General features: G+C 44.0%; 1 protein-coding gene across 1 annotated transcript in view; it reads right to left on the minus strand.

Moving 5' to 3' along the window:
• Window positions 1-560: 560 nt before the first annotated feature.
• ulk2 (unc-51 like autophagy activating kinase 2) overlaps window positions 561-23,326 on the minus strand; it is a 33,615-nt gene continuing 10,849 nt past the window's right edge. Inside the window, exons 4-27 of the mRNA XM_086260577.1 lie at window positions 21,214-21,246; window positions 19,013-19,049; window positions 17,086-17,259; window positions 16,669-16,742; window positions 16,448-16,549; window positions 16,303-16,361; window positions 15,084-15,166; window positions 14,428-14,478; window positions 14,257-14,345; window positions 13,743-13,911; window positions 12,197-12,254; window positions 7,889-8,038; window positions 6,374-6,519; window positions 6,207-6,287; window positions 5,432-5,694; window positions 5,177-5,355; window positions 4,789-4,898; window positions 4,515-4,652; window positions 4,181-4,422; window positions 3,897-4,075; window positions 3,652-3,770; window positions 3,407-3,564; window positions 3,184-3,319; window positions 561-3,015 (exon numbers count right to left, since the gene is read on the minus strand). Coding sequence (XP_086116703.1) covers window positions 2,951-3,015; window positions 3,184-3,319; window positions 3,407-3,564; window positions 3,652-3,770; window positions 3,897-4,075; window positions 4,181-4,422; window positions 4,515-4,652; window positions 4,789-4,898; window positions 5,177-5,355; window positions 5,432-5,694; window positions 6,207-6,287; window positions 6,374-6,519; window positions 7,889-8,038; window positions 12,197-12,254; window positions 13,743-13,911; window positions 14,257-14,345; window positions 14,428-14,478; window positions 15,084-15,166; window positions 16,303-16,361; window positions 16,448-16,549; window positions 16,669-16,742; window positions 17,086-17,259; window positions 19,013-19,049; window positions 21,214-21,246 — 2,895 coding nt within the window. The 3' untranslated portion in view covers window positions 561-2,950. The remainder of the gene's footprint in view (window positions 3,016-3,183; window positions 3,320-3,406; window positions 3,565-3,651; window positions 3,771-3,896; window positions 4,076-4,180; window positions 4,423-4,514; window positions 4,653-4,788; window positions 4,899-5,176; window positions 5,356-5,431; window positions 5,695-6,206; window positions 6,288-6,373; window positions 6,520-7,888; window positions 8,039-12,196; window positions 12,255-13,742; window positions 13,912-14,256; window positions 14,346-14,427; window positions 14,479-15,083; window positions 15,167-16,302; window positions 16,362-16,447; window positions 16,550-16,668; window positions 16,743-17,085; window positions 17,260-19,012; window positions 19,050-21,213; window positions 21,247-23,326) is intronic.

A 23,326-nucleotide genomic window follows, 5' to 3' on the forward strand; every position in this document is an offset into this window, starting at 1 on the left:
CCAGGAAAAACTTCCAAAGGAAGTCAGAACACCTGGAGAACTATTGTTCAAAACCACTTTTTAAAAAATAGCAAGAAAGTCTTTGGAAATCGAAAGTTTTGAACAACTCCTGAAGATGATGTAGTGACAGAAGTTCAAGTTACAGGCAGGAAAAAGCTTTTAAAACTTGAATTTGGGTCCAAATTAGTTTTTGATTTGTAAAAATCAGATTTGAAGAGAGATTCTAAGGAGAAATTTATTTATGCATCATAGTAGCTTCACAAGTAAATTTCCAGTTCCAAGGACAGCAAATGTTAATTAATCATTTAAAACGATGTAAATTAAATGACTGAATTTAGGATCGAAAAGTCACATTTGTAAATTCAGTTGCACAGTAGTCCAAGTAATTTGTCATTTGTTAGTTCGAGCCGTTATATTTTTAAGGATTAATCTGAGAGATTGTTACGTTGCAGTCTTTGCGATTTAGGAAACTGATTTTTCTTGTTAAAAACAGAAATGACAGAAATAAAATTGTACATTTAAAATCAGAACTAAGATTAAAGACAGCGCAGTGACACAGGTTCACTTTTCCTTCTCTTTTTAATAACAAAAACTGCATTTCAGTTCCATAAAGAACAAAGAGAGACCCCCCCAGTGACAGACGAGTATAATGTTAAACGTGGAAAAACTGGTGTTCATCATCAGGGTCTGATGGTGGGGGCTTCCAAAATGCATTGAGATCAAGCTGGAGAGGCGCAGAACGACAGGATACATACATTCCACATCCTAGAGGTTGTACAGGGTAAAATGCAGACGTGGTACCCATGCTTTACCTAAAATATCTCAGTTTTACTCGTAGTTCAGAATGGTACAAAGTTTCAGGTGGCTCGCCTTATTTATCCCTCTTCACCCTTTATGCAGAAAAGGCTTTATGTGGCTCAGAGCGCCCATGACAGGGATGAGGGAAAACCGAAACCCAGACGTGTCTAGAAAAGAAAACGAGAACAGTACATCGGAGGAACAGTCCAGAGACCGCCGTTATACAAAGAATGTATTCACACCTGTACAGAGGAGTAGGCCTGTGTCTGCTTTCACAAGAAGGCACCTCCTTTCCATGCTGACTGGATACTACTGGCCTTAAAGCACACCTGGCAAGTGCACGTGTGTTTATATATGCTCGTACATACAGTACATACCCCGTGAGGACTTGACGGGGGGGCGGGACGATGTGGATTGTGACAAATCAAGTCTCACAAAATTAGGAGAATGAAATCTGAAGACATTACGCTCACTCGGGAGCGCTGAACAAACATGACCTCAACAATGAACAGTCCTGGTAAAAAGAGTTCTCTGGAAAGATTTGGAGCTGCCAGAAGTTTTATTGTAGTCTTTGGCACACTCCTGTTGTGCCCAAGGAGGGTTTCCTTATCAAACCCTTGGCAGACTTGAATACAAATTCATCTATCTACATATAAAGATTTGTGCTCTTTGACTGACAGGCAGGGCGTTTGATATCCACGCCCTCTCCCACACACTCACCCTCCTCTCAAAAAGAGGCTAAGGGAATAATCACATGCTCCACAATAAAATATATACAAGTCTGCAAACATGGAGTTTGTGTTTACTCAAAAAAAGCTACAGATTCTGACGAAGCATAAAAAGCTGTAGTTTGTTTTTAGTCTAAGGAAACATGTTATTAAGGTAACTTGTCAAGTAAATATGACCATTCAGTTTAAATCCATCGAGGTGTAAAGTGGACACCCGACTGGCTGCTCAGCGAGGCAGTGGTGACAGAGTCTCTGATCCACTCAAGTTCTGGGTTTCTTTTGGATATCTGCCGCCACCACACATTAGCCTCCATCCCTCATGCTGTGAGTGGCATGATCCAAAGGTTTCAGCTTTCTATGCAAACGCTGACATTTTGTATTTTAGCTATTAGTTTGAAAATCAGCCTGAATGCGTCACATGCAACATACAGTTAGTGTACCTGAAATCCAAAGATTTAGTGTAACACTTCCAGAAGGTTGGGAACAATCACAGACTGAACAAAGACATTTGTAGAAGCTGCAGGAACCGAATATTCCTACGCACCAAGCCACTCTAAGCAGAGGAAATTCCCATGCCAGAATCAGGATGACTCCCAGTGACATCACCAGGGAATCTCGGAGAAAGCTCCAATCTGTGTCACACTACACAGACTGAGCTGCACTCAGATAAATAGATCATGATTAAAGCTGTGGCTTTACAGCAGCTTGATGATCATCCCACACACAGCAGGTCGATTTTGAGGCTCGGAGCAGAAGTGATCACGTTTCCACCTTCCTCCTCCTCTCAACGGTAAAGTGCATGAGCTAAAAATACAAGAAACATAAAAACAAAGCAATCACAAATTAGATGTTCCTCCCCCCCAGACACAGAGCTCTCCAGCTGTCTGTAACAGTTTAATGTTAAAGTCCACAGAGTTAGATCTGTTACAACGAACAACAACACGCTCCTTCAACTCCAATACTTGAGGTTTTCAGGGAGAATCCATGTGCATGTGAACCAATAAATAACAAAACGAACTTCTGAGTAAATAACGGACACTGACAGGATTTGAAAAGATGAGCCACTTCTTATGGAGCTCGAGTCTGTCGAGGTCCCGTGAGTCCTCTTTGTTCTGGTAGAAACGAATCCCCAATGTTTCCGTCTGATGGCGGTCGACCATCGTGACATAAAAAAGTGCACCTGAAAGGGCAAGTTCACCTACAGCCAGGTTCAGCGTCTTGTTTCCGGATCTGCCATCATCTTTGGTTGTAGATTTATGCGGTCACTCTGCGATGCAGCTGGTAAAATGAAGTCATGATAAACAGAGATGGAACCTAGCCGATGAAAGGTGCTTGAACTGCTACACAAGGAATGAGGGCTTTGTGGGAACGGTAATCAACAGTCTTAGGACGTGGTCCCTCTGTCTATGATTTCACCAGCTCTTCTACTCGTACAGTGTGACAGTACAGTAGCACAGAGCTGAGATCCTGCGGTCCACACTGGCCTTGTCTGCAGGGAACAGATACAAAACAGGAACTCGTTAATAGAAGTCATTAGATAAACGTGGAATGCACAAAAAATGCTGCAATGTCTCATGAATCACAGCGCCATCCTGAACACGTCTGAGTAAAACATCCCCCCAAGTTCAAATGCTTAAGACGGTGAGCTCGTGCTTACATTTCATCACGTTTTCGATGTCTGTGGGGTCTTGGAGGATCTTGGACAGGCCGTCCAGGAGCATGGAGGCCTTGCTGTAGCGATAGGCTATGTCCTCCGTCTGCTTGAACATCTCATCGAGAGCTGCTGACTGAACCTGGAGCACGCACACGATCGCATTAGCCTCACCAGCACCAAGTCTATCTGTACAATAGGTTTGTCACTGCATACACATGAGACCCACCAGCTCCACTGCGTGATTGTAGACGAGCTTCTCTGCGGTGACGCTGTTGATTTCGTCCACAAAGCGCTGCTTATCAGAGAAGAAGTGGTTGAGTTTGTCGGTCAGCTGCCTGCACAGGGAGATGCAGCTTTTGTAGCGCTCATTCAGACTCTTGACCACTGAGAGGATAAAGGGAGAGCCTTTATTAAACTAATAAAGATAAAATACAAAGGAAAAAGGCAGCGAGGAAGCCGAAACGTCCTTACCCTGTTTGACGGCAGTGGAAGGGTTGAGCTTGGCAGATTTAATCTGAGCTTTGGCCAGATGGAGCGAGGAAGCAAGGAGCTGAGCTGCCTTCATGTAAAGCACCAACTGCTCCACCTGCCTGTAGGGGGCAGCACAACCACAGCTCGTAAGACAAATGGGAAGTGTTTACAAACAAAGGGCCCTATGATTACATGATATTAAAAACTATATTACTTAAAAATCAGAGCAGACTTAAGTTTCTTACCCCCACTCTTTGCTCAGCTGGCTGATCTGGTCCACAACCACGCTGTCCTGGGGAGGGTAGAGGGATGCAGCCGAGATGCCGAGCTCTGTCCCCCCGGCTCGAAGCGCCGCCATCTCCAGGATGCAGTCGGTAAATGAAAGCATCATCCGCAGGTGCATCAGGGTGTCTGTGTGCTCACGCTAGGGCACGGAAAGAAAGATTGCAATGAAATGTTGAAGAGGAGAAGAGACACTGCATGAAAAGAATCAACCACTTCTTGTAAGGCACCAATCCCTACTTCTCACCTCCATCAGAGTCTCCTCAGGAAGTTCTGGGGCTTCAAAGGTGATGAACCCCTCTAGGCTGGGAGGAGAGGTCCCATACGGGACGTACCGCAGGCTGCTGGGTGCCCCCTCTGCCCCAGGGGCCAGCTGCCCACCTCCGTAACCTCCTGGAGGAGATGAGCCTATGGCCATGCCCGGAGGAGAGCCGACATAAACCCGACCACTGACTGAGCACAGAGAGCCTGCTGAACTGTTGGAGCCCACTGAGGGGACAGAGAGGAGAGAGCATGGCAGAAAAACTTTAAGCTTTCCTCCTAAAGCTCAGCTCTGCAAGAAGGTGGCAGGTTTCCCTCACCTGAAGTGGTGCGTGATCGGGTGCCCAGGTGGCTGCAGGTTGGAGGAGTGCTGCTCTTGGGTGGTGAACCCACAGTGAAAAGGACCGTACGAGGACTCGCTGACCCACCGTGAGCGAGCGTGCTCGGACCTGCGGGGGCTTTGGGCAGGAGGAAATGTGCTCGTTACTTCTGTCGTTCAGTGAACCGTTTATTTGTAAACGATGTTCTCACGGCTTAAACTGGACACAATGTTGCTAATTTCACACATGCAGAGTATCTGCTCAGTGCTCATACCTGTGTCCATGGGCCGCTCAGTATTCAGGCTGTCACTGCTGCCCTGATAGGGCTGCCCACCCAGAGTGATTCTGATTGGATGGTCAGACAGACGACCTGTACTGACAGACCTGTAAGGAAAGTGCAGATGATGTCAGCAGAGTGTTTCACAGTTAAAACACTCTTAACATCTTTCATGTAAAAAGGAAATCAATCAGATTTCCGGGAAGTCTGAAATTGAGCCAGGCGAAAGATTGTCACTGCATAAGAACACCAACTGATCAGCTGTTTTTTATTTATTTATGACGAATCTCACAGTCCATGTTGTAAGTGACTGCACTGGACTGTCCATATGTGCATTTATCAGATTTAACAGCTCCAATGGAAGCAGATTTGGGTGCTTCTATACCTGCCAAATGTCCGGCTGCCCTCAGGAGCAGCTGGTCGCCCGGCGAGGAAGGGGTTGCTGTGGTGTCCGCAAACATCGTGTGCGTCAGCCAGCATCCTTGTGGGTTGGGGGCTGTCTGCCAGCGCCATCAAGTTACAGGAGGCTTGTGTTTTGGGGATCTTAAATGGTGCTGAAATGGTCTGAAAAAGAGACAAAAAGGTGAAGTAACCTAAATTTAACAGCTAAAAGCATACTTCTTCACTGAAGGGCACTCACTTTAGTTGGGGAGCCAATGATTGTGGGCAGTGGGGACTTTTGAAGCCAGTCAGACGTGCGAGGGGAGGAGCCCAGCAGCTTGGTGGGGGAAGAACCAAGGTTGGCGGGACGGCCAAGCTGCGGGGAGTGACTGCAGGAGGAGGAAGGCTGCACAGGGTCAGACAGCTGCTTGTGGAGCTTCTGCCTGGTCTGGTAGACCTCAGTAAGAATGGGGGCGCTCTGAAGCCGAGCCCCCAGGAGCTGAGAGGATGGGATGGGGGAACCTAAAGACACAGTGGATTAGAACCAATACCAGTTAGTAATCATCCATGGCTTAGCATCAAGTCTACCATTTTCCCTACAACCTTCCACAGAGTGTGTGCTGCTCATTTGTGTGCCTCTTCACACAGGGGACAAAGCACTAAAATCTGATTCATCATTTAGGACAGTGAAGCCTCCTTCCTGGTCACCATGACAGCAAACCTCTTGACACAAACAGTGAACAAGGCGTAAGACATGTGCGGAGCCAGAGACTCTGAAAATGGCCTGGAGTCATGGTGACTCATGCACTTTCCAAAAATTAAGTCATGTCACTAGCAAGAGAATCAGAACTCAGAACAGCAGTTGTTGTCAATTCTGCTTCTTTTAAATGTCAAACACATCGTTGTTGGGAAGGGTTGTATACTGTGAATCTCCTTTTTCATTACAACTGTACCCACAGCACCTGAAACTGAAGGGAACAGGACAATACAGAGTGAGATAGCCCTGAGAACGAGCAGGGAGCCTGAGAACGTACCTCCTGAAGAACTGCGGCTGCGGGGTTCCTGGTTCTGTAGGTGACAGCAGCAGTGACCCAGCTGCTCAGGGATGGTGCCCACTGCACACAGAAAGAGCTTAGATTTGTCAGGAGACTCGAGAGATGTCCCCTTCATGTCTGGGAGGTGTCATTAAACGTAAGCTTACCGAGAGGTGAGGGCGAGTAGGGCCGGGAGCTTCCAGTGGAGAGGCGGCGGCCCACAGTCTGAGGGACGTCTGCGGAGCTCGGAGACCCCGAGCCCACCTTGGGAAAACCCATTGGACTGGTGTTAGATCGCCTCACTGTGCCAGATCTGAAAAACACAAGCATGAATCTTTAATTATACAAAACAGACATGAAGTAACAGTCTAAGCCAGTCTTCCTTTGGCTCATTTCATCTTGTGGCAGTTTGCAAACATTTGTTTGGCTGCTGAGACGACTCACGACAGCTGAAAGTTGGCAGTTTTCAGTCCGATACTAAACTGTGTAGTCTACTCAGTCGTCTAAACATGAATATCACCATCATCAGCTCGTTACACATTCATGGTGCTTCGTGTGATGACACAGATACCCCACATCATCATATCTGTCAAATGTGGGTAATATGTTTTGGTGGTACAGCTGTATGTTCCTCGCTGCACTTATGAAACCACGAAGGCAGGACGAATGTCTGCAGGGCTGAAAGAAATAGTGATTCCATGCAATGCAACTGGTAAACTGCAAAACATAAAACACAGAATGTTTTTTAAAATTAAATTAATATCTTTTAAATTTGCACAGTCGTTTTTTTGGAAAAACAATTGACACGATTCTCATGCTTGTATTAAAAGAATCTTTGTGGTGATTCTTTATCACACGTGTTAATCATGCACGTTAAAGTGAAACATTACAGTTTGACTGTCCTGTGGTTAAAACATAAACGAACACCTGAAATTCACCTGCATACGTTGTTCACGTAAATTGTGCTAAGAAAACTCAAAAAGCATCAACCTTTCATCAGCTGCCTCCTCTGCACTCCCCACCTAATATTAGCATTTGTGTGCACTGTTCTGCTGCTAATACAGAGGAAAATGAATCCACAGATGAGGAGGAATGTAACTAATGTTGCTCCTGCAGTGAGAACAATAACACTAACCATCTGACTCTGAGCTGAAAGTAGAACCGTGACTGAAGATTTGAATTTGTCTCTGACACTTTGTTCAGCATTACGGGAGGAATTTCACTGGCAAAGTAAGTAAACCACCAGACGAACGAAATTCTACAGAGAAGCTAACATAATAAACTTCTAATAACAGAGCCATTAGCAATGCCACAGTGAGTAGCTCCACATATTTGATTTGGCAGATTTTTACGCGGGATGCCCTTCCTGACATAACCCCAGAGGGATCTGTGTCTCCTCCCAGGATCCGATCGAGGACCTTTCCCTTGTTAGGCGAATATGTAACTAGTGTAACTAGTAACTAGTTTCCCTGAGAAACAACGTGCCATCCCTTCTCTTCTGTCTTCACGTGAAACTGTCAACAAACCCCTCAGTAAGGCCATAAACTCAAGCAGGCAGTTGACTGATGTAATTTCAGTGAAACCTTATGGCTGATGAAATAGTTGTGGTGAGTTAAGCATTCCTCTGCAGTTCATCATTGCCACTCGATAAGTTGACTGAGCAATCCCAGCAGAGTCCTTACCTGGGGGAGCTGTAGAGTGTGGTGTTCGGGCTGCTGGACAGATTCTGCTTGATGCGCTGGTAGTTGCGAACCTGCGTAGGAACTGGAATGGGGGTGGTCTCAGCCCGCGGGGACACCATAGGCGTCTGTCCTGGGGTGGGCTGTGGCTGCCTGGAGGGGACGAAGTGAGAAAGGAGCGTCGTTAGCCAATGTGTTTGAAGTTGCTGCTGCTTGCTTGTTTGCGTGAAGTTGTCTGGAGTTTCAATTGTCATGGTAAGTCCAAAAGTTACAGCTTGTGAACTTTCACAGCCCTGAGGTCTTTGTTTACGCTCAGATGGAGGCAGGTTGGGGAAGTTCAGTTTTAGCCCAGCCTCTCAGGGACAGAGGCTTCCATGTAAACACAGGCAAGACCAATCAGCTTCAGACTTCACTCTGCTTGGGGCAGGACTACATGTAGGGGCAGCCAATAGCACGCATGAGGGCGGTCCTCTGCTGTACAGACACGGGAGGGGAAGTGCATTTACATTCTTTTATCATTCCAGAGGAGACAAAATGTTCTGAGCGTAAGGTAATGACACCTAAACAGGGCCTTTAAAAAAAACATCCTATATGTTCTTAATGTTTTTTAAAGGTGACACGAGTTAGAAACCCGTTATGTAATAATGAAAGCCTGGAAGGGTCCATAAGGGAGGGAGGGAGGAGGACACGTGAGGCTGGACTAGTCCAGACAAAGAACCCGAGAGCAGCTGCTTTGTGGCATATCTGCAGTTCTGAGAAATAAACACTAGCACGTGCTGCACCACTAGCATGTGAGGTAATGAGCCTTGTTGAAGCGATCCATTTTCTCTAAGCTGCTAAAAGCTTTACTGAGCCCGGCCATTGTTAATATGGAGAAAGGTGTTGCGTGCTGCTGTTATTGGCTTTAAAAAGGAGAAAGAACATTTGGTCAGTGAACAGCTGCTCTTCAAAAAGAGCCAAGAGTAGAAAGAGAGCGAGGCTGTATCTTCAAACTCAGCTGCGTCTCCGACGACCTGGTTTTTAAACCATGTCAGCATCTAAAAAGTGTCCTCATTCATCACCATCACTTGCTTTGTCTGTTTTTTTACAGTAACAATATCTCTACACGCTCCTCTCGCTACCCCCAGGGTCCACACTCCCTTCCTGTGCCACCTTTCATCCTTTCTCTGGACTCCAATTCAGGACAAAGAAAACAGTTTTGGAGAGTGTGCCTGCTGTTTCCAAATTGCTAGGGACAACTACTGCAATGAAATGAAAATTGGTTCTTCCTGTGTGTCAATGATTAACTCATTTATGTAAGCACTGAAGACTTATTGTTAAGGGGAAAAACAAAACCATGAGAACAGTAGAGGGAGGGAGTAAAGCTGGCAGCAGAGGGTGTTAGAGGGGCACAGCACAGAATAGACACATAGGAAGCTGAAATGGAGCAAGTGTGAGCAAAACGGGAACAGAGAGTAGTGAGGACCGTTGGCTTGGAGCTGGTTACACATGAAAAACAGGAAAGTAGGGAGACGAAGTGCAAAGCATTGGGGAAGGACAGGGGCACGAGAAAGTAGTCACAGAGAGCAAGCAAATGTATGCAAAATACTACACAAGGTAGTATTTAACTCTCATATTAACCTTTAACTTGAATTTTGGGTCTGTATTCAATCAAAATACTTACGGGTTTTACCATCTATCTATCCTGCTGAGTTTGAAGTTGTCTGCATTAACAGTGTTAGGCTAAAATGTGTGCTCCATTTACCAGGGTTTCTCCCCAGGGTGGCTGCTGCTTGCACCACTCTGCATGCAGGGGGAGGGGCATACACACACACTGGTGCTCAGCTGTCTGTAGGGTCAAATGGTGATTACAGACAACCTGAGATGCCACGGCTGTAGTAGCTGTTCATGTTAAACGTTCAAGCCTGCCTGATGGCTGCATTGCATCGCAAAGTCTGTGTGAATGAGTCCATGCAGTCACAAAACCACCGGCAGAGATGTGCACACCTGCAGAATGTAGAAACTGTGCGTAAGAGGCTCGGAAAAGCATTCGTGTCAGCATCGCTCAGAAGACAAACAAGTGCTGCTCGCCTGGGGTGTTTTCCCAGACAGCGTTAGGGGTACGCTGCATGCCTGCCGCAGTAATCAGGTCTAACATGGGCAGTGAAACTGAACTCAGCTTTCTATAAGATTGAGTTCACCAAACATTCTTGATGACTAGTTGCAAACAGCTAACTGATGATTTGTTAGAACATCTGTTACAAACATGGTTTATTTGAAGAGTTTCAGTCAGTTTTCAGCACAGAAACAGCGTGAAGGTTACAAATGATCTGGCCTCTGACTGCGCACTCATGTCTGTGCTCGTCCTGCTAGCCCTCAGTGCAGCTTTTGATTTGGGGACCATAAATTTTGATTACAGAGATTGGAGCACGCCACAGAGATTTATAGGTACTTATAGGTACTGCACTCCAATGGTTTGAATTCTATCTAATAGACTCCAATTTGTTCATGTAAATGGGGAGTCGTGATCCATGCTACACATGCTTTGCTTGGGCAGTATCATCAAAAACTAGTATTTATTAGTTCTAGGCTGGACAAGTCAGTCATTATTTATCAGGCTGTCCTAAAATCTCCTTGAGAGTACAGGACAGAACTGGACAGGGACTAGAAAGACAGAGCATATCCCCCATACTGGCTTCTCTTCTCTGCCTCCCTGTTAAACGCAGAATCAAATTCAAGATCAATTTAAGAGTATTTTAAAGTAGAATGGGAGGCAGAGCCTTTAGCTTTCAGGCCCATCTTCTGTGAAACCAGCTCCCAGTTTGGATTTGGTAGACAGACACCATCTCTGCTTTTAAGATCAGGCTCCAAACTTCCCTTTTGGATAAAGCATATAGTTAAGACTGGATCAGGTGACCCTGAACCCTAATCCCAATAATGCCTTGAGGCACCTGTTGTTGTGATTTGACGCTATATAAATGCAATTAAATTAATAAGGAACTTAATCAAACTAAACTGAATTAATGAATCAGTGTGGGGTTGTGTGCAATTTAATACAACATCACAGGTATCACAGGTAGGACAAGGAAGTCTGAATGTATTTCAATATGGACTATCACATTACTGCAGTAAGAAAAACACCAGCTGATCAAAGGGAATAAACTTAGGAAGCATATGGAAGGCCAAAAGGAGATGAAAGCCGTCTCAACGGCAGTGTGAGAGTGTGTTTGTGTACAGTACTTACTATAATAAGACCAATATTTATTCCATAAACTGTGTTTGCGTGTGTTAAAAAAATGCAAGAGAGGTTTGGGGACTCTTATTCGAATACACACAGTCCTCTCTGTGGGTCTGGTGCTGTTTTTAGCACAGCACCACCATGTTGTCTGGCTCGGTATCTTCTTTGTAACCGATTAATCACGAAGAGCTGGTAGTGGGCAGGAGCGTTCAGTCAAGATAAATAAATCGGCACCATTTAAGGGTTACCCAGGATAAAGCTGGAAGCAGGCTGTTTGTCAAGTGCTCACAGAAATAGTGATACAAAGAAAGAAAGTAAGCCCTGCTGACACAAAAATAGATCATATTAAAATGGATAATATGAGCATTCAAACATGTCTTTGTGTGAAACAGTCTGACTCATCGTGACACACTCCTATTGTCCTGAAAATATCCAATTCACAGCCCACAAACGGTGCCTGGTGGCTTAGTGACGCTGGGCTGCATTCAAAGCATCTCCAACATCCAGTGAGGTAACAGCCTTTTTTATGAATCACACTTAACTGTTGTTAAACAAAACAAATAATTACTGAAAAAAACAGATGTGGCGTGTCAGCCCTACCACAGCTATGTCTGGAAAACCTCCATTCACCTCAATGTGGCCAACTCTAACCCAGCTCATCTTTTACATGCCACCTGCAGTCAACAGGGGTTTAACATTATAGGGCACAGAATTCTGGTAGCAGCAAACCACCTGTCATCTAAATGGGGAGCAAGCACACAAACAGCAATGGGTAGTGAAAGTCAAAGCTGAGTGTGAGTCTGCTGTGGCTGCTCTTTGGTGGCTCATTACTCTCTGCAGTACTTCAAATTGATCCACTGTTTGGTCCAAGTCTCTCTCTGCAGACACACTTTGCTAGTTCTGCTCTTCGGGCTATGTGCATACAGCAACACACGACAAGTGCCAAACTTGCTGACAGAAGCAGAAGTCATTTATGGTGAACTTTCAGTTCTCTCTTTAGAACTGCATTTTCTTTTTCGGCTGATAATTATTTTGGTAAGGTCAGAAAATTCAACCTAACTTAAGCAGAATGTGTTGCACAGCCTCGTACTCACCCTCCACACATGAGAAACTCGCTGGATGCCCGACGACCCGGTCCCATTGGTTGGTCATCTGAGGATGAGGAAAAAAGGAAAGAAAACAATCATTAACACACACACACACACACACACACACACAATGTCTGTGAAGGTTCTCAGTCATCCAGGTCATCGTAGTCTAGGAGAAGCTTCTTCAGTTAAAGAAGGATGAGAGGTGAAACGCCTTCAAGCAACTTAAAGAAGTCCAGACGCTTTTGTTTCCAAGCTCCTTAGACTAAACACACAATGTTGTTGTACAGCAGTTACAAACAGAGGTGAGCAGTCTCTCGGTTTTCTGATGAAGAGTTGAGACATTTTTAACCAAACAGAACTAGTCTAATAAAAGTCCAGTGAGCTCTGATAAATTACTGACCGTTACATCCTAATGGGGTTTTTAAACGACTCGAGGGTTTGAGTAAACGGAACATTTAACACATCATTCTTTGGACAATTCTAACTCACACTATTACTGTCTGAAATGTAAAATGTTGTAGATTTACGAGTAGTCTTAGGAATCGTTTCTTTTTTCTATTAACAAAAAACCCCAAAACAAAACAAAATCTTAAGGAAATATCAGGTGTGCTGGAGTTTGGTTTACACCAGAGTTGCACTGTAGACTACATGGTGCGACATGCTGGTGCTACAGCTGTCATTACTATAGCATAGGTTAGCAATTCCCATAAAAGCTGTGATTTGGTCAGCTGTTATATTGAGATCACACGTGAAGCACATAACTCACACTGGTGTAGTTGCTGGAGTCTTGGAGCATTTTATACTCTACAATTAACTAATGGGAGAACCACTTCTGTCTACAATATAACAAGTGGTCTATGTCAGTCACCTTCAATTAATGAGTACATACTTCTGATACACAGTAAATAAAGACTGAGTTCAGTTTGCATGTGTTACAGCCTGGCAGTCCCTCCAGCTGATACCATGAAGTCACCACATGGTCTGCACACAGATCCATGGATATATGTATAGATTCCTTTAAAATTACAGATAATGGAATGGTGCTGAAGTTATGTCTTTGATGTTAAATTATCATTTATCGTCGAATTAAATGATAATGTAGCTCAGGCTGAAATAGGCAGTTTGCAGTACTATGGCAAAGTTTACAGTGATGGACTCTGGTGCACTGCTAGGTTAGGTCCTGGGTAGACACACAGATATTATAAAAGAGACATAGCACTGAAAGTACTGAACTTTATGGGAGCAGCAAAGTAAAGTAAAAATCAAGCACAAATATAACTTTCCTGGAAAAAGCTAAAGCTTACATTATTTTGGGGGCCATTATTTTATTATTTATTATTTTATTAAACATTTGGTACATGATGTTTTTATGTTCCAATCACCATTAAAAGTCATTTTAGATAATGCATCATAAAATGTGAGTCATTAATTTAAGCAGGTCTTTAGTTCTACCTCAGTACTAGCGGTTGAAAAGAAGACATGACGGCTAATATAATGAAGACATTAAGATGCAAGTTAGGTGTAAATATAGACAGGTGTTGGCACTTACAGCTGTCAGCAGAGATGTGGGGCACCAGGACAAAGTCGTCCGTGTCACAAGAAGAGTTCTTACTGCTGGTGCTTCCTGCAGACTCTTTGGACAGCTGCAGGAAGTTGGGCGGACCGAGTGGAGGGGATGACAGACCATCCTCTGCTAGAGTCTGCATGTCTGGCAGAGACTGTTCACATGCAGAGAGAGTATGGGAGAGGAGGGGGAGGAAGTATAAATTGTAGTGAGGCTCCTGACTGATCCCATTAAGTCTTCCAAGCAGGGCAGCGCTGACTGTCAAACTAATCTCGTTACATTGTTACAGAGAACACTGCTGAGAAATCTCTCCTTTCCTCCTGCTGCAGTGACATGAAGAGATTGCTATAACTAGCGGAAGATGTAACCGCAGCAGCACTCACGCTAGCAGTATTCAAAGGCAGCACACACGAGGACCTAAAAATAAGGCTGAAGTGTTTTTACACAGGATCTGTGCATTTCCCAGACAAATCCATGTGATACATGTGATCAAACTCACAGGAGGAGAGCTGTAGCGGATACATGGGGAGCTGCCACAGGAGCTGTCTGTCACAGGATTGGAGGTGATGGGCACAGGAACTGGACACGCTGAGGGGGGAAACTCACCATTAATCATGGTTTCAAGTTGATGAGGCGTGGATGTGCTGTAGACTCTGACCTTTGTGCTTACATTTTTTAATGGTGGATGACGACTCCAAGAAAGGGTGGCTGAAAAATGTGTCTGAGAGAGAGATGGATAGGTAAGTGAGAAACAGCACGATATACCCCATCTAAACCTGTTCAGAGTTTTTCTTACTCTTCCCCTCCTGCTGCATCAGAACCAGCCGACTCACACAGATTCATTTTCATTCTTAAAGTTGCTGTCAAAGCTCAGAGTCAAGTTTTCATTTTTACAAACACTGAAATCCCAATTAGGCTGTTAGTTTTTTCCCAGTCGTTACTCATCAATATGTTTTATTTATTTATCTAGATTCTCCATCTTTCTAACTTTGAATCTGTGGACAGTCGTGCAGCTGTCCAGCCAGTGGTCCAAGGAAAAGCTGCGATTGGCTGTCAGGTGTTGAAATCATTTCTTAAGTTTTGCCTTGTATTAGTGGAACATTTTTAATCTTGGTTTATCCTGTTCATTTAATCGTAGGAAACCAAAAATCGTGATTTGTATTGAAATTCAACTGACTTTGTAGCCCTGGTAAACAGTGGAATAAAGTGTCTCACTGTGCACAGTATCCTTATTTAAACCCTACACAGTTTAACACACTTTATACTGAAATTAGAGGAAAAGTATGGAAAGCACCACTACTGAAAGACTGTGATGTCAGTACGTACCAAAGTCCATTCTGTCCTTCTGATTCCTCTGCAGCAGCCCAAGCAAAAGATCGCTCAGCTGTGGGGACGTCTCCCTCGGGATGCTGGGTAGTAAGAGTATGGAAACATCAACACTTTGTTTCTCTCAGGGTGCATATCAGCTGTGCAGTGCATTCTGAGGCACGTCAGACAATGCAATGGGTGCACTGTAGCTTATAGGATTGTTACTGTTAATCACGTACGTATTACAAAGTCAGTACTGTTAGTCTGCCAGTTTGGATACAGCTTGACAGACCATTTGAAAACTGACCTGCAGGTAGCACTAAGTAACTGAAGTCAGAACTTCTACTCCTCCACGGCTCCATCATTCGCTATGGATCTCTGGCTCTCTCCCACAGCTTGTGTTTTTGCCCTCTTCCTCCTCTCAGACAGACCCTCCCTGAGCCTGGTGCTGACGCAGGTGTCTTCCTTTTAAAAGGGAGTTTTTCCTTCCCACTGTCACCAAAGTGCTTGCTCATAGGGGGCCATATGATTGTTGGGGTTTCCTCTGTATTATTGTAGGGTCTATACCTTACAATATAAAGCACGTTGAGGCACCCGTGGGTGTGATTTAGTGTTATATAACTGAAACTAAATTGAATATACACCTTAATTTAAAACTGAATTAGTTCTTTTCAGCCTATGCTGCTATTCAAAGCATACAAGTAGTTCAAATATGTCAGAATTGGGGGTGTAACACCTGACAGAACACCACCTTCATGCCCCAAACCATGTCCTGGATGAAACAACCGACGCCTCGGCACCAAAGCTGTGCCTTCAAAGCCGACTTGAATTCTTTCCTACCACTCAAAGCCAGTCTCAGCTTCTTCCTCAGCTCTGTGCAGCATCCTTTAATCCTTTCCTCTGCCTTCACTCGCTTCCTTTTCTTCATGTTCACCTGTGTCCTCCTCTCTTATGTTGGTCTTATATGGTCTTCCCTTTTCTTAAGTCACATGTTCACCACAATCCACAGCAACAGCAAATAACACCATACCTACACAGTTTCTGTTCCTAAAAACTATACTGTATAGTCCCATTTTCAACTAGACAGGTATAAGCCACCAACTTCAAAACATAATCTTCAGGTATTATGTGTCACTTGTATCCTGTTAAATCTATTGATCTATTTGAAAGAAACAGACTGATTGCACATATTTATTATGCATCTCGTGTCTGAGGCTACGGTGTGAAGGTGACTTACATGGGTTGCAGATTCTTGTTCTTCTCATAAAACATCCGTAGGTCTTGGGGACTGTTGGCCTGAAAATATAAGTTGAGAAATAAGACGCACAGTCGCAAACACCGACAGGTCCACGCGTTATTGGTTTGTTGTGCACACTGTTAACCTGGAATGGTGGCTTTCCAACCAGACACTGGTAGATAACCGTCCCTATGCTCCACAGGTCAGCCTTGGCGTCATAGTTCTGGGACATGATGACTTCTGGGGCCTGAGAGAGAACAGGTCACGAGCCAAGAACCACAACACAGAGTTATATGTAACAAACCGAGCAGACAGATCTTTTTTAAAGCTGACACACAGAAAATATAGAGAATAAAACACACTGACCATGTACATGGGGGACCCACACAGTGTAGCTGCCATCATGTTGCTGTGGAGGTACCGTGCAAAGCCAAAGTCAGCTGTAGAACGGAGACATGAAGCACACGTGTTGTTATCACCAGTAACACAAACCACTATTGTTGGATGAAGAATGAATGGAGACGCCCTGCACTCCAAACAGAGCTCGTACTGTGGTGTATAACAACACAACACTGCTACTCATCATCATCATCATGGCTGCATTACGTTTATAAAAACTTTCTGAATTTATAACATATTGATTTAAACTTAACCTCTGGCCACTGTAAATGACACGAAGCGAAACAATGATAGGTCTGTACACGCTTCCAAAATGTAGTTATGAGAAAACTACGCTGCACGTAACTTAATAACTGATAGTAACTGACATTCTTCTTCCATTACCAATTTTGATGCGGATGCCACTGATGTTGGACTTCTTGCGACCCATGTATGACAGCAGGATGTTCTGTGGTTTCAGATCACGGTGAATAATGCCTTTGCTGTTGAGGATGCGCATGGCAGCAGCAATCTGCTGTAGAAAGACCCTCAGTGTATCCTCTCTCAGCGTCCCCTTAGCTTAAACAAAAAAGACCACAGTAGTCAGGATCCAGTTCAATGTTTTTCCTCAAGGAGCATTTATGTAGCAACCATGCAAAAATGTTCATTAAGCTGCATCTATGTCAAATTCTCGCTTTGTTTTCAATTCAAAATTCTTTGAGTGCCATGTTTCGCTCATGTTCCTGCTAATGAAAAATGTTCATTACTGTTAAGACATAAAGTCATAAAAACTCTGTGGGCATAGATAATCTGCTCTCTGCCCAGCACAGCGGATCGACTTCTAACATGAAAAGTTGTGTAAACTGTAGAATAATTTACTAGAGATGATGCAATTTAAATGGCTGTTACCTACGCAGTGTTCACAGCAGCACTCCAACAATAAGAACACAATCACATAAGGTGCCCAGTGTAACGTAGCGCTCTGCCCACAAAGGTTTCAATTTCACAACCACTAGTGTTACTCAAGCAAGGCTCCTGGATCACGGATCCACAGAAGGGTCTGACCGTGACCCATGCTGCAAAAAGCACCACGCAGGCAGGTACGTCATGCAAAGGTACAGTGATAAGAACAGTTCCAGCAGCACAATCAGTGTTTTTATGGAACAGAGGTGTAAATACATGTTCTTATCTAACCAAGGTGCTGTCGACTCGGAGGATTTGATTCTAGAAGCTGACCTGGTTTTAACCCTGTGAAACTATTCACAGAAACAGTGTGTTGGACACCAACACCTACATCAAATAAGCCGAGGTCACAGTTTGCTTGTTTAAATGAACCTGTCCTGTCCGGGTGTCCGGGCTGAGTGTTTCAGCAAAGTTGTTCAGTAAGCCAACAACACTTTATCCTAAGTCAGGGGTGGGCAACTCCAGGCCTCGAGGGCCGGTGTCCTGCAGGCTTTATATCTCACCCTGGGTCAACACACCTGAATCAAATGATTAGTTCATTACCAGCCTCTGGAGAACTTCAAGACATGCTGAGGAGGTCGTTTAGCCATTTAAATCAGCTGCGTTGGATCAAGGACACATCTAAAACCTGCAGGACACCGGCCCTCGAGGCCTGGAGGTCCACCCTCCCCGGTGTACACAGTGGTCTCAAACAACAGCCTTGATGTCATTGCAGATGTGATTTTTTTTAAGCCCAAACCTTTGAGATCAATTCTGAAGATGACTTCAGTATATGCATTTAAACCTTGTGACATTTTTACAATATTTCCATGTAATTCTTAAATCAGTGTTTTGCTACACGAGTAAAACTTACTGTAAATATTCAACAGTAAAAAACAAAAGTTGAGAATTATTTTGATTAATTGCTTATTTGACTATCATAGCAACAACACTGCTCGCTTTAACATTGTTTATTTTCAACATGGGTTTGAAAACAATCTGATTTTGCTTTCATTTATATTTCATACAGAGCCCAAGTTTTTGGTTGTGGTCACAGATCCAAGGCTGTTAGCTTAAAGTGTGTAACCTGCGTCATCCAAAATGCAAACACAAACATGAAACTTGACTATCTGGTTTTTCTCATGTGCAGCTTCAGATTCTTGTCAGGGTGGCACATCCTGCTCTCATGACAATCCCCCACCCACACCCCCACCCTCAACTTCACAACTGACCTGGTAAACTTCACACTTCCTTTATTTTCTTTGCTTTACGAGCAGACATGCTGATATGATACACCACTGCATGCACACATAATCATAATATCAACAGTTACATTAGCTACTTTGTTTTGATGAACAATAATAGGTGTGTGGGGCAGACAGATGCTTACCTTGCAGGTAGTCTGCAAGATCACCTCCGTTACAGTACTGTGTGTGCAAAGACAGACAAACACCATCAGCAACAATTACATTCAGTTTCAACAAGTTGATTGGCTCCTTATGCATATACATGTGCCTCGGCATGCTTTTATTTTAATCCTAGTCCAGATTACTGCAGGTTTATTAGTTAACCTGCTAAATGTCTTAAAGGTTACCAGTGCTGACAACTCCACTTGAGAGAAATGATTTCTCATGAGTGAAAAGAAGAAGGGGCAGATGAGACTGCAGCCGTGAGTTAAAGGAAAGGGCTATAATACTCTGTTATGAGAAAAGCTGAGAAAAAAACTGATCTAGGATCTGCTTCCATTTAATCTGTGAGCTCCAGGTACAGACGGTTGGTGATCAAAAAGCTTCCCTGCTCTGATCTGTAGTGGAGGGATGACACAATCCTTCGAAAAGCTGCATCTTGATGCTGTAACAGTGGAAGCCAACCCATAATGCATTTTAAAGCAATTGGCTTGCCTCCAGCAGAGGATAAACAGGGGCTGACTTTACATCATGTTCAGTGGAGCTTCACAGACTAACATTGTCCTGAAATACCCCACAGGGGTTTAGTTGACTTGACTCTCAAATCATCATAAGTGTAAACTCGACTGTGGGAAGATCCTGCGCTTCCAGAGGCTGTTTGTTTTCTGAATGGAAAGCTGGATTTCAACCAGAAAAGTCATCAGCCATTACTACTGGAAGAGAGAGATGGGCAACTTGGTTAACCATGACTATCTGTGACTAGATATCAGCTGAACAACATAAGGCTAGTATGGTTTTTAAACTTATTTAGTAGTTCTTATCTCCTTTTACTTTAATCCCAACAAAGTATACGATGTAATTAATGTAACGTAACAATTCCATACACTGGCCAACCTAACAACTGAAGCCTGGGTCTAAAAACATCTAAAATATGCACTCAAACGCTTTAGTGTAACAACAACAAGCACCATGTGCTAATGAAGGTAAACATATCACAAACCAACTCTATAGAGAGACTTGCACTGGTGGATTTTGGTCAGTTGACATTCAAACTGTAGAACTTTATTTGTTCATTTGATGAGCATCAGTCATGTCGCCTGTATCGCTTACACAGATGCTTTTATTTGTTTCATCTGTGTAGGCAGGTCTTTTAAAAGACAAACAAAAAACACTAATATAAATATACCAGAGCAGTTTTCAAAGATATGTCTGCTGCTGAATGAACAAAGAAATATTCAGTGTTCTAACAGCTTCACTGTTTATATTATCCCCTCCAGACTCGGGGTTCAGTGAATACAATGCTCTCTTCATTGGGACTGCATCTGGCACATTTGCTTGGGGCCTATGGTTAATGTTTCCAATACCAGAACAAGACGAGGTTTCTCCACCCAAACAAAACACGAGGGCACAGCTCCAATTTGGCCAGGGCAAGTTCATACTTAACATTCCAGCGAGGGCCTGATGATCCGGTGGTGCTTATTCCTTCTTAAGGATGGAAGTTGGAAATATATCCATAAGAATTAATTAGCAAAGCTCCACCAATCTTCAGCTAGTGCCAGCTCTGAAAATTTTCATACATATGATGACAAACCCCCAGACAAGCTGGAGGAGGTGGCTGGGGAGAGGGAGGTCTGGGCTTCTCTGCTTGGGCTGCTGCCCCCGCGACCCGGCCCCGGATAAGCGGAAGAAAATGGACGACAAAACTGTTATGTCAACATCCTCAGAGTAATGTAACCTCGCTGTAGGACAAACAAAGTCACGTTTCTAACAATGTAATGTCCTAAAAACTCCAAAGCAAGATTTTAAGCCAAGGCAGATCTGATTCTTAGAAAAGAGGCTTGTTGTCAGAGAGAACCCTGAGATGGTTTGTTTTCTATCCTGCAGCCAGCCGAGTGTTGCAACACAAGTGCAGAAAGTTGGAGACCGTGTACAGAGTGAGGTCATCAGGAGGTTAAGAGAAAAAAAGGCAGCAACAACAGAACATTAGTGAAGCCTACGCCAGCACAGAGGGAAAGAGCACATGCTGACATCTGGCCATAAATCATTACTGTGTTTAAAAAACACATATCGTTAGCTTCATAGCATAAGTGCCTAAGTCATTGACTTAGTCAAATGACTTAGGCAATTATGCTATGAAGCTAACGATATGTTCCAACTATCTACAGTGTCATGTTTCTATACTTACCTCCATGACCAGGAAAACAAAGTTGGGCGTTTCCTGGAAAAGAGGAGACACAGAATCTGTTACAGCAGCCATTTATCCTGCAGCAGCTGTCAGCTCCAAACACACACGACAAAACAGCCACTGGAGAAAACACAACGTACCCAAACTACTTGCAGATGCCATTTATAACAGACCTGGCTTTTTCTGAACCTGCATTTTTATTACTTCCATCTTACTATGCATGTACGTGATGTTAGAATAATCTGCAACATCGTTCTGAATGGGAACGTTCACCAGAATGCCCACTCGACTTGGAAACTGAGAAAACGTTGTTGCCAACTTCTGAGGGAAATTTTGACCCGTTGCCAAGCTGCTGACGTCACGCACGAGCGGCAGATGAAAGTAAAGGGGTGACTATGGAAACCAATTAGTGGACATAACTGAGATGAACAGGTCAAATGATTATATTTGCATGATGACGCTTCTGTTTAGTAGCTTCCAATGATTAAAATCATCTGTAAAAGTCTCTGCACTGTTTCATCCTTTGATCATGTGACCGCAGTGCATTGCTCTTATTAACCTGCGCTCTCACTGACTTATTCTTAGTGCTGATTGGTTGGTGAAGCCTAACCACATAAGACAGCACGGTGGTCGTTCCCACTGACCTCCATCAGCAGCGGCTTTATCTTTCTGTTGCTGTTAGCTTAGTTTAAGTACAGGATGAGTTGACGGTTACCAGCACTCCTGTTTTCAGTTTGGTTTATCTAAACTAGTTTAGAGGAGCAGCCTCAGTCCAACGGCCCACTGTGTGGTTGACTCTGGGTTTTCCTCCTCTTTTGTTTGTTTAGCCATATGGGCAGCCATCTTTTTTGTTTCTGTTTGTCCTTCGTAAGTAACAACATTTTAACTCAACGTTGTGGCGTCTTATATGTTCTGTTCTTTAGAGCCATAAAATTGTGAGTGCCAATGTATCAAATTCATCTAAACACAGATCAGGCCCTGAGGCTCAATTTCAGTCACAACATAACTTTAGTGCACCACACGCACAAACTCTTCTCTAGCATTTCATGAGATTCACTCAGCTGATCGAGCCACACAACAAACACGACTACTCGCTGTAGCACGGTGACACCATGTAAGTCAGCTGATGTGTGTGACCCCGACATAAATGGCTTTGGTGTTTTGTGTCTTCTAGGTAGCTCTTAAGTAATCCTTTCCAACTCCATACCAATGATTTCACCAGCTGGGGCAGATGTTGGAGGGAGATGGGACAGCCGAATCCATTCTTGGTGTGTCAAGTAGGAGGGATTACATAATGTGGTCGTAATCTTGAAGAGGGGGAAGTGAAAGAAGAGTCACATCACAAAGCCCACTTCATAACTAACCTCAGAGACACTGAGGTTAGTTATGAAGCAGACATGACTAAATAACACTCTTACACAAACAAGTTTGAGCATCCACAGAAAGCAGAGGTTAGCAAACAGCAGGGAGTGAAGCTGTTGCCTGGGGATTGATCCGTTTTATCCATGACGGTTCGGGCCCTTCACACGTTACCGTCTCTGGCTGCAGCAGTTGCTTCGGTTTCGGCGCGTTGCCCATTGGTAAGAAACAACATGAATTTCAAGAGGCAGGTGGTGACGACTGCACATAGGGCAGCCTCTGTCTGTGAGAGCTTAGAGGAAGTAGCAGCTCACAGTTATAAAAGTGACAATCTCTGACCATTTATAAATGATTTCTAGAATGTACCGTTCACACACACTGGCTGCTTCTGATGTAAACACGGGTGAACTTTGGATTTTGATGGGTGGATTGGGCTGGGCTCCAAAAACATCGCCTTCCAGCACAAAATTTCCAAAACAACTATGACATAAATAGACTCTCTCGTCCTCTCACATCATAGCCATGTCACACACACAGAAGCCGTTTCACAAGCAACTCAGCTGGCTGGCTGCTTCGCATGATAACTGACGACACAATACATGGGCGCTGAGCACATTCACATGAATGCAAAAATACTTTGGACTGCAATGAGTCAATGTGAGCCAAAACAAGATACTGCCTGGTTAGCTGTTCCACTATTACATCATGCCAACTCCAGGAGTGCACGGTTATGTAACTATATGGGGGATGGGGA

The sequence above is a fragment of the Aulonocara sp. 'chitande type north' Nkhata Bay genome, linkage group LG14 (assembly GCF_057382095.1).
Source record: "Aulonocara sp. 'chitande type north' Nkhata Bay isolate Kocher_YH1m ecotype deep benthic linkage group LG14, A_spYH_male_GT1.1, whole genome shotgun sequence".
Classification (NCBI taxonomy): Eukaryota; Metazoa; Chordata; class Actinopteri; order Cichliformes; family Cichlidae; genus Aulonocara; species Aulonocara sp. 'chitande type north' Nkhata Bay.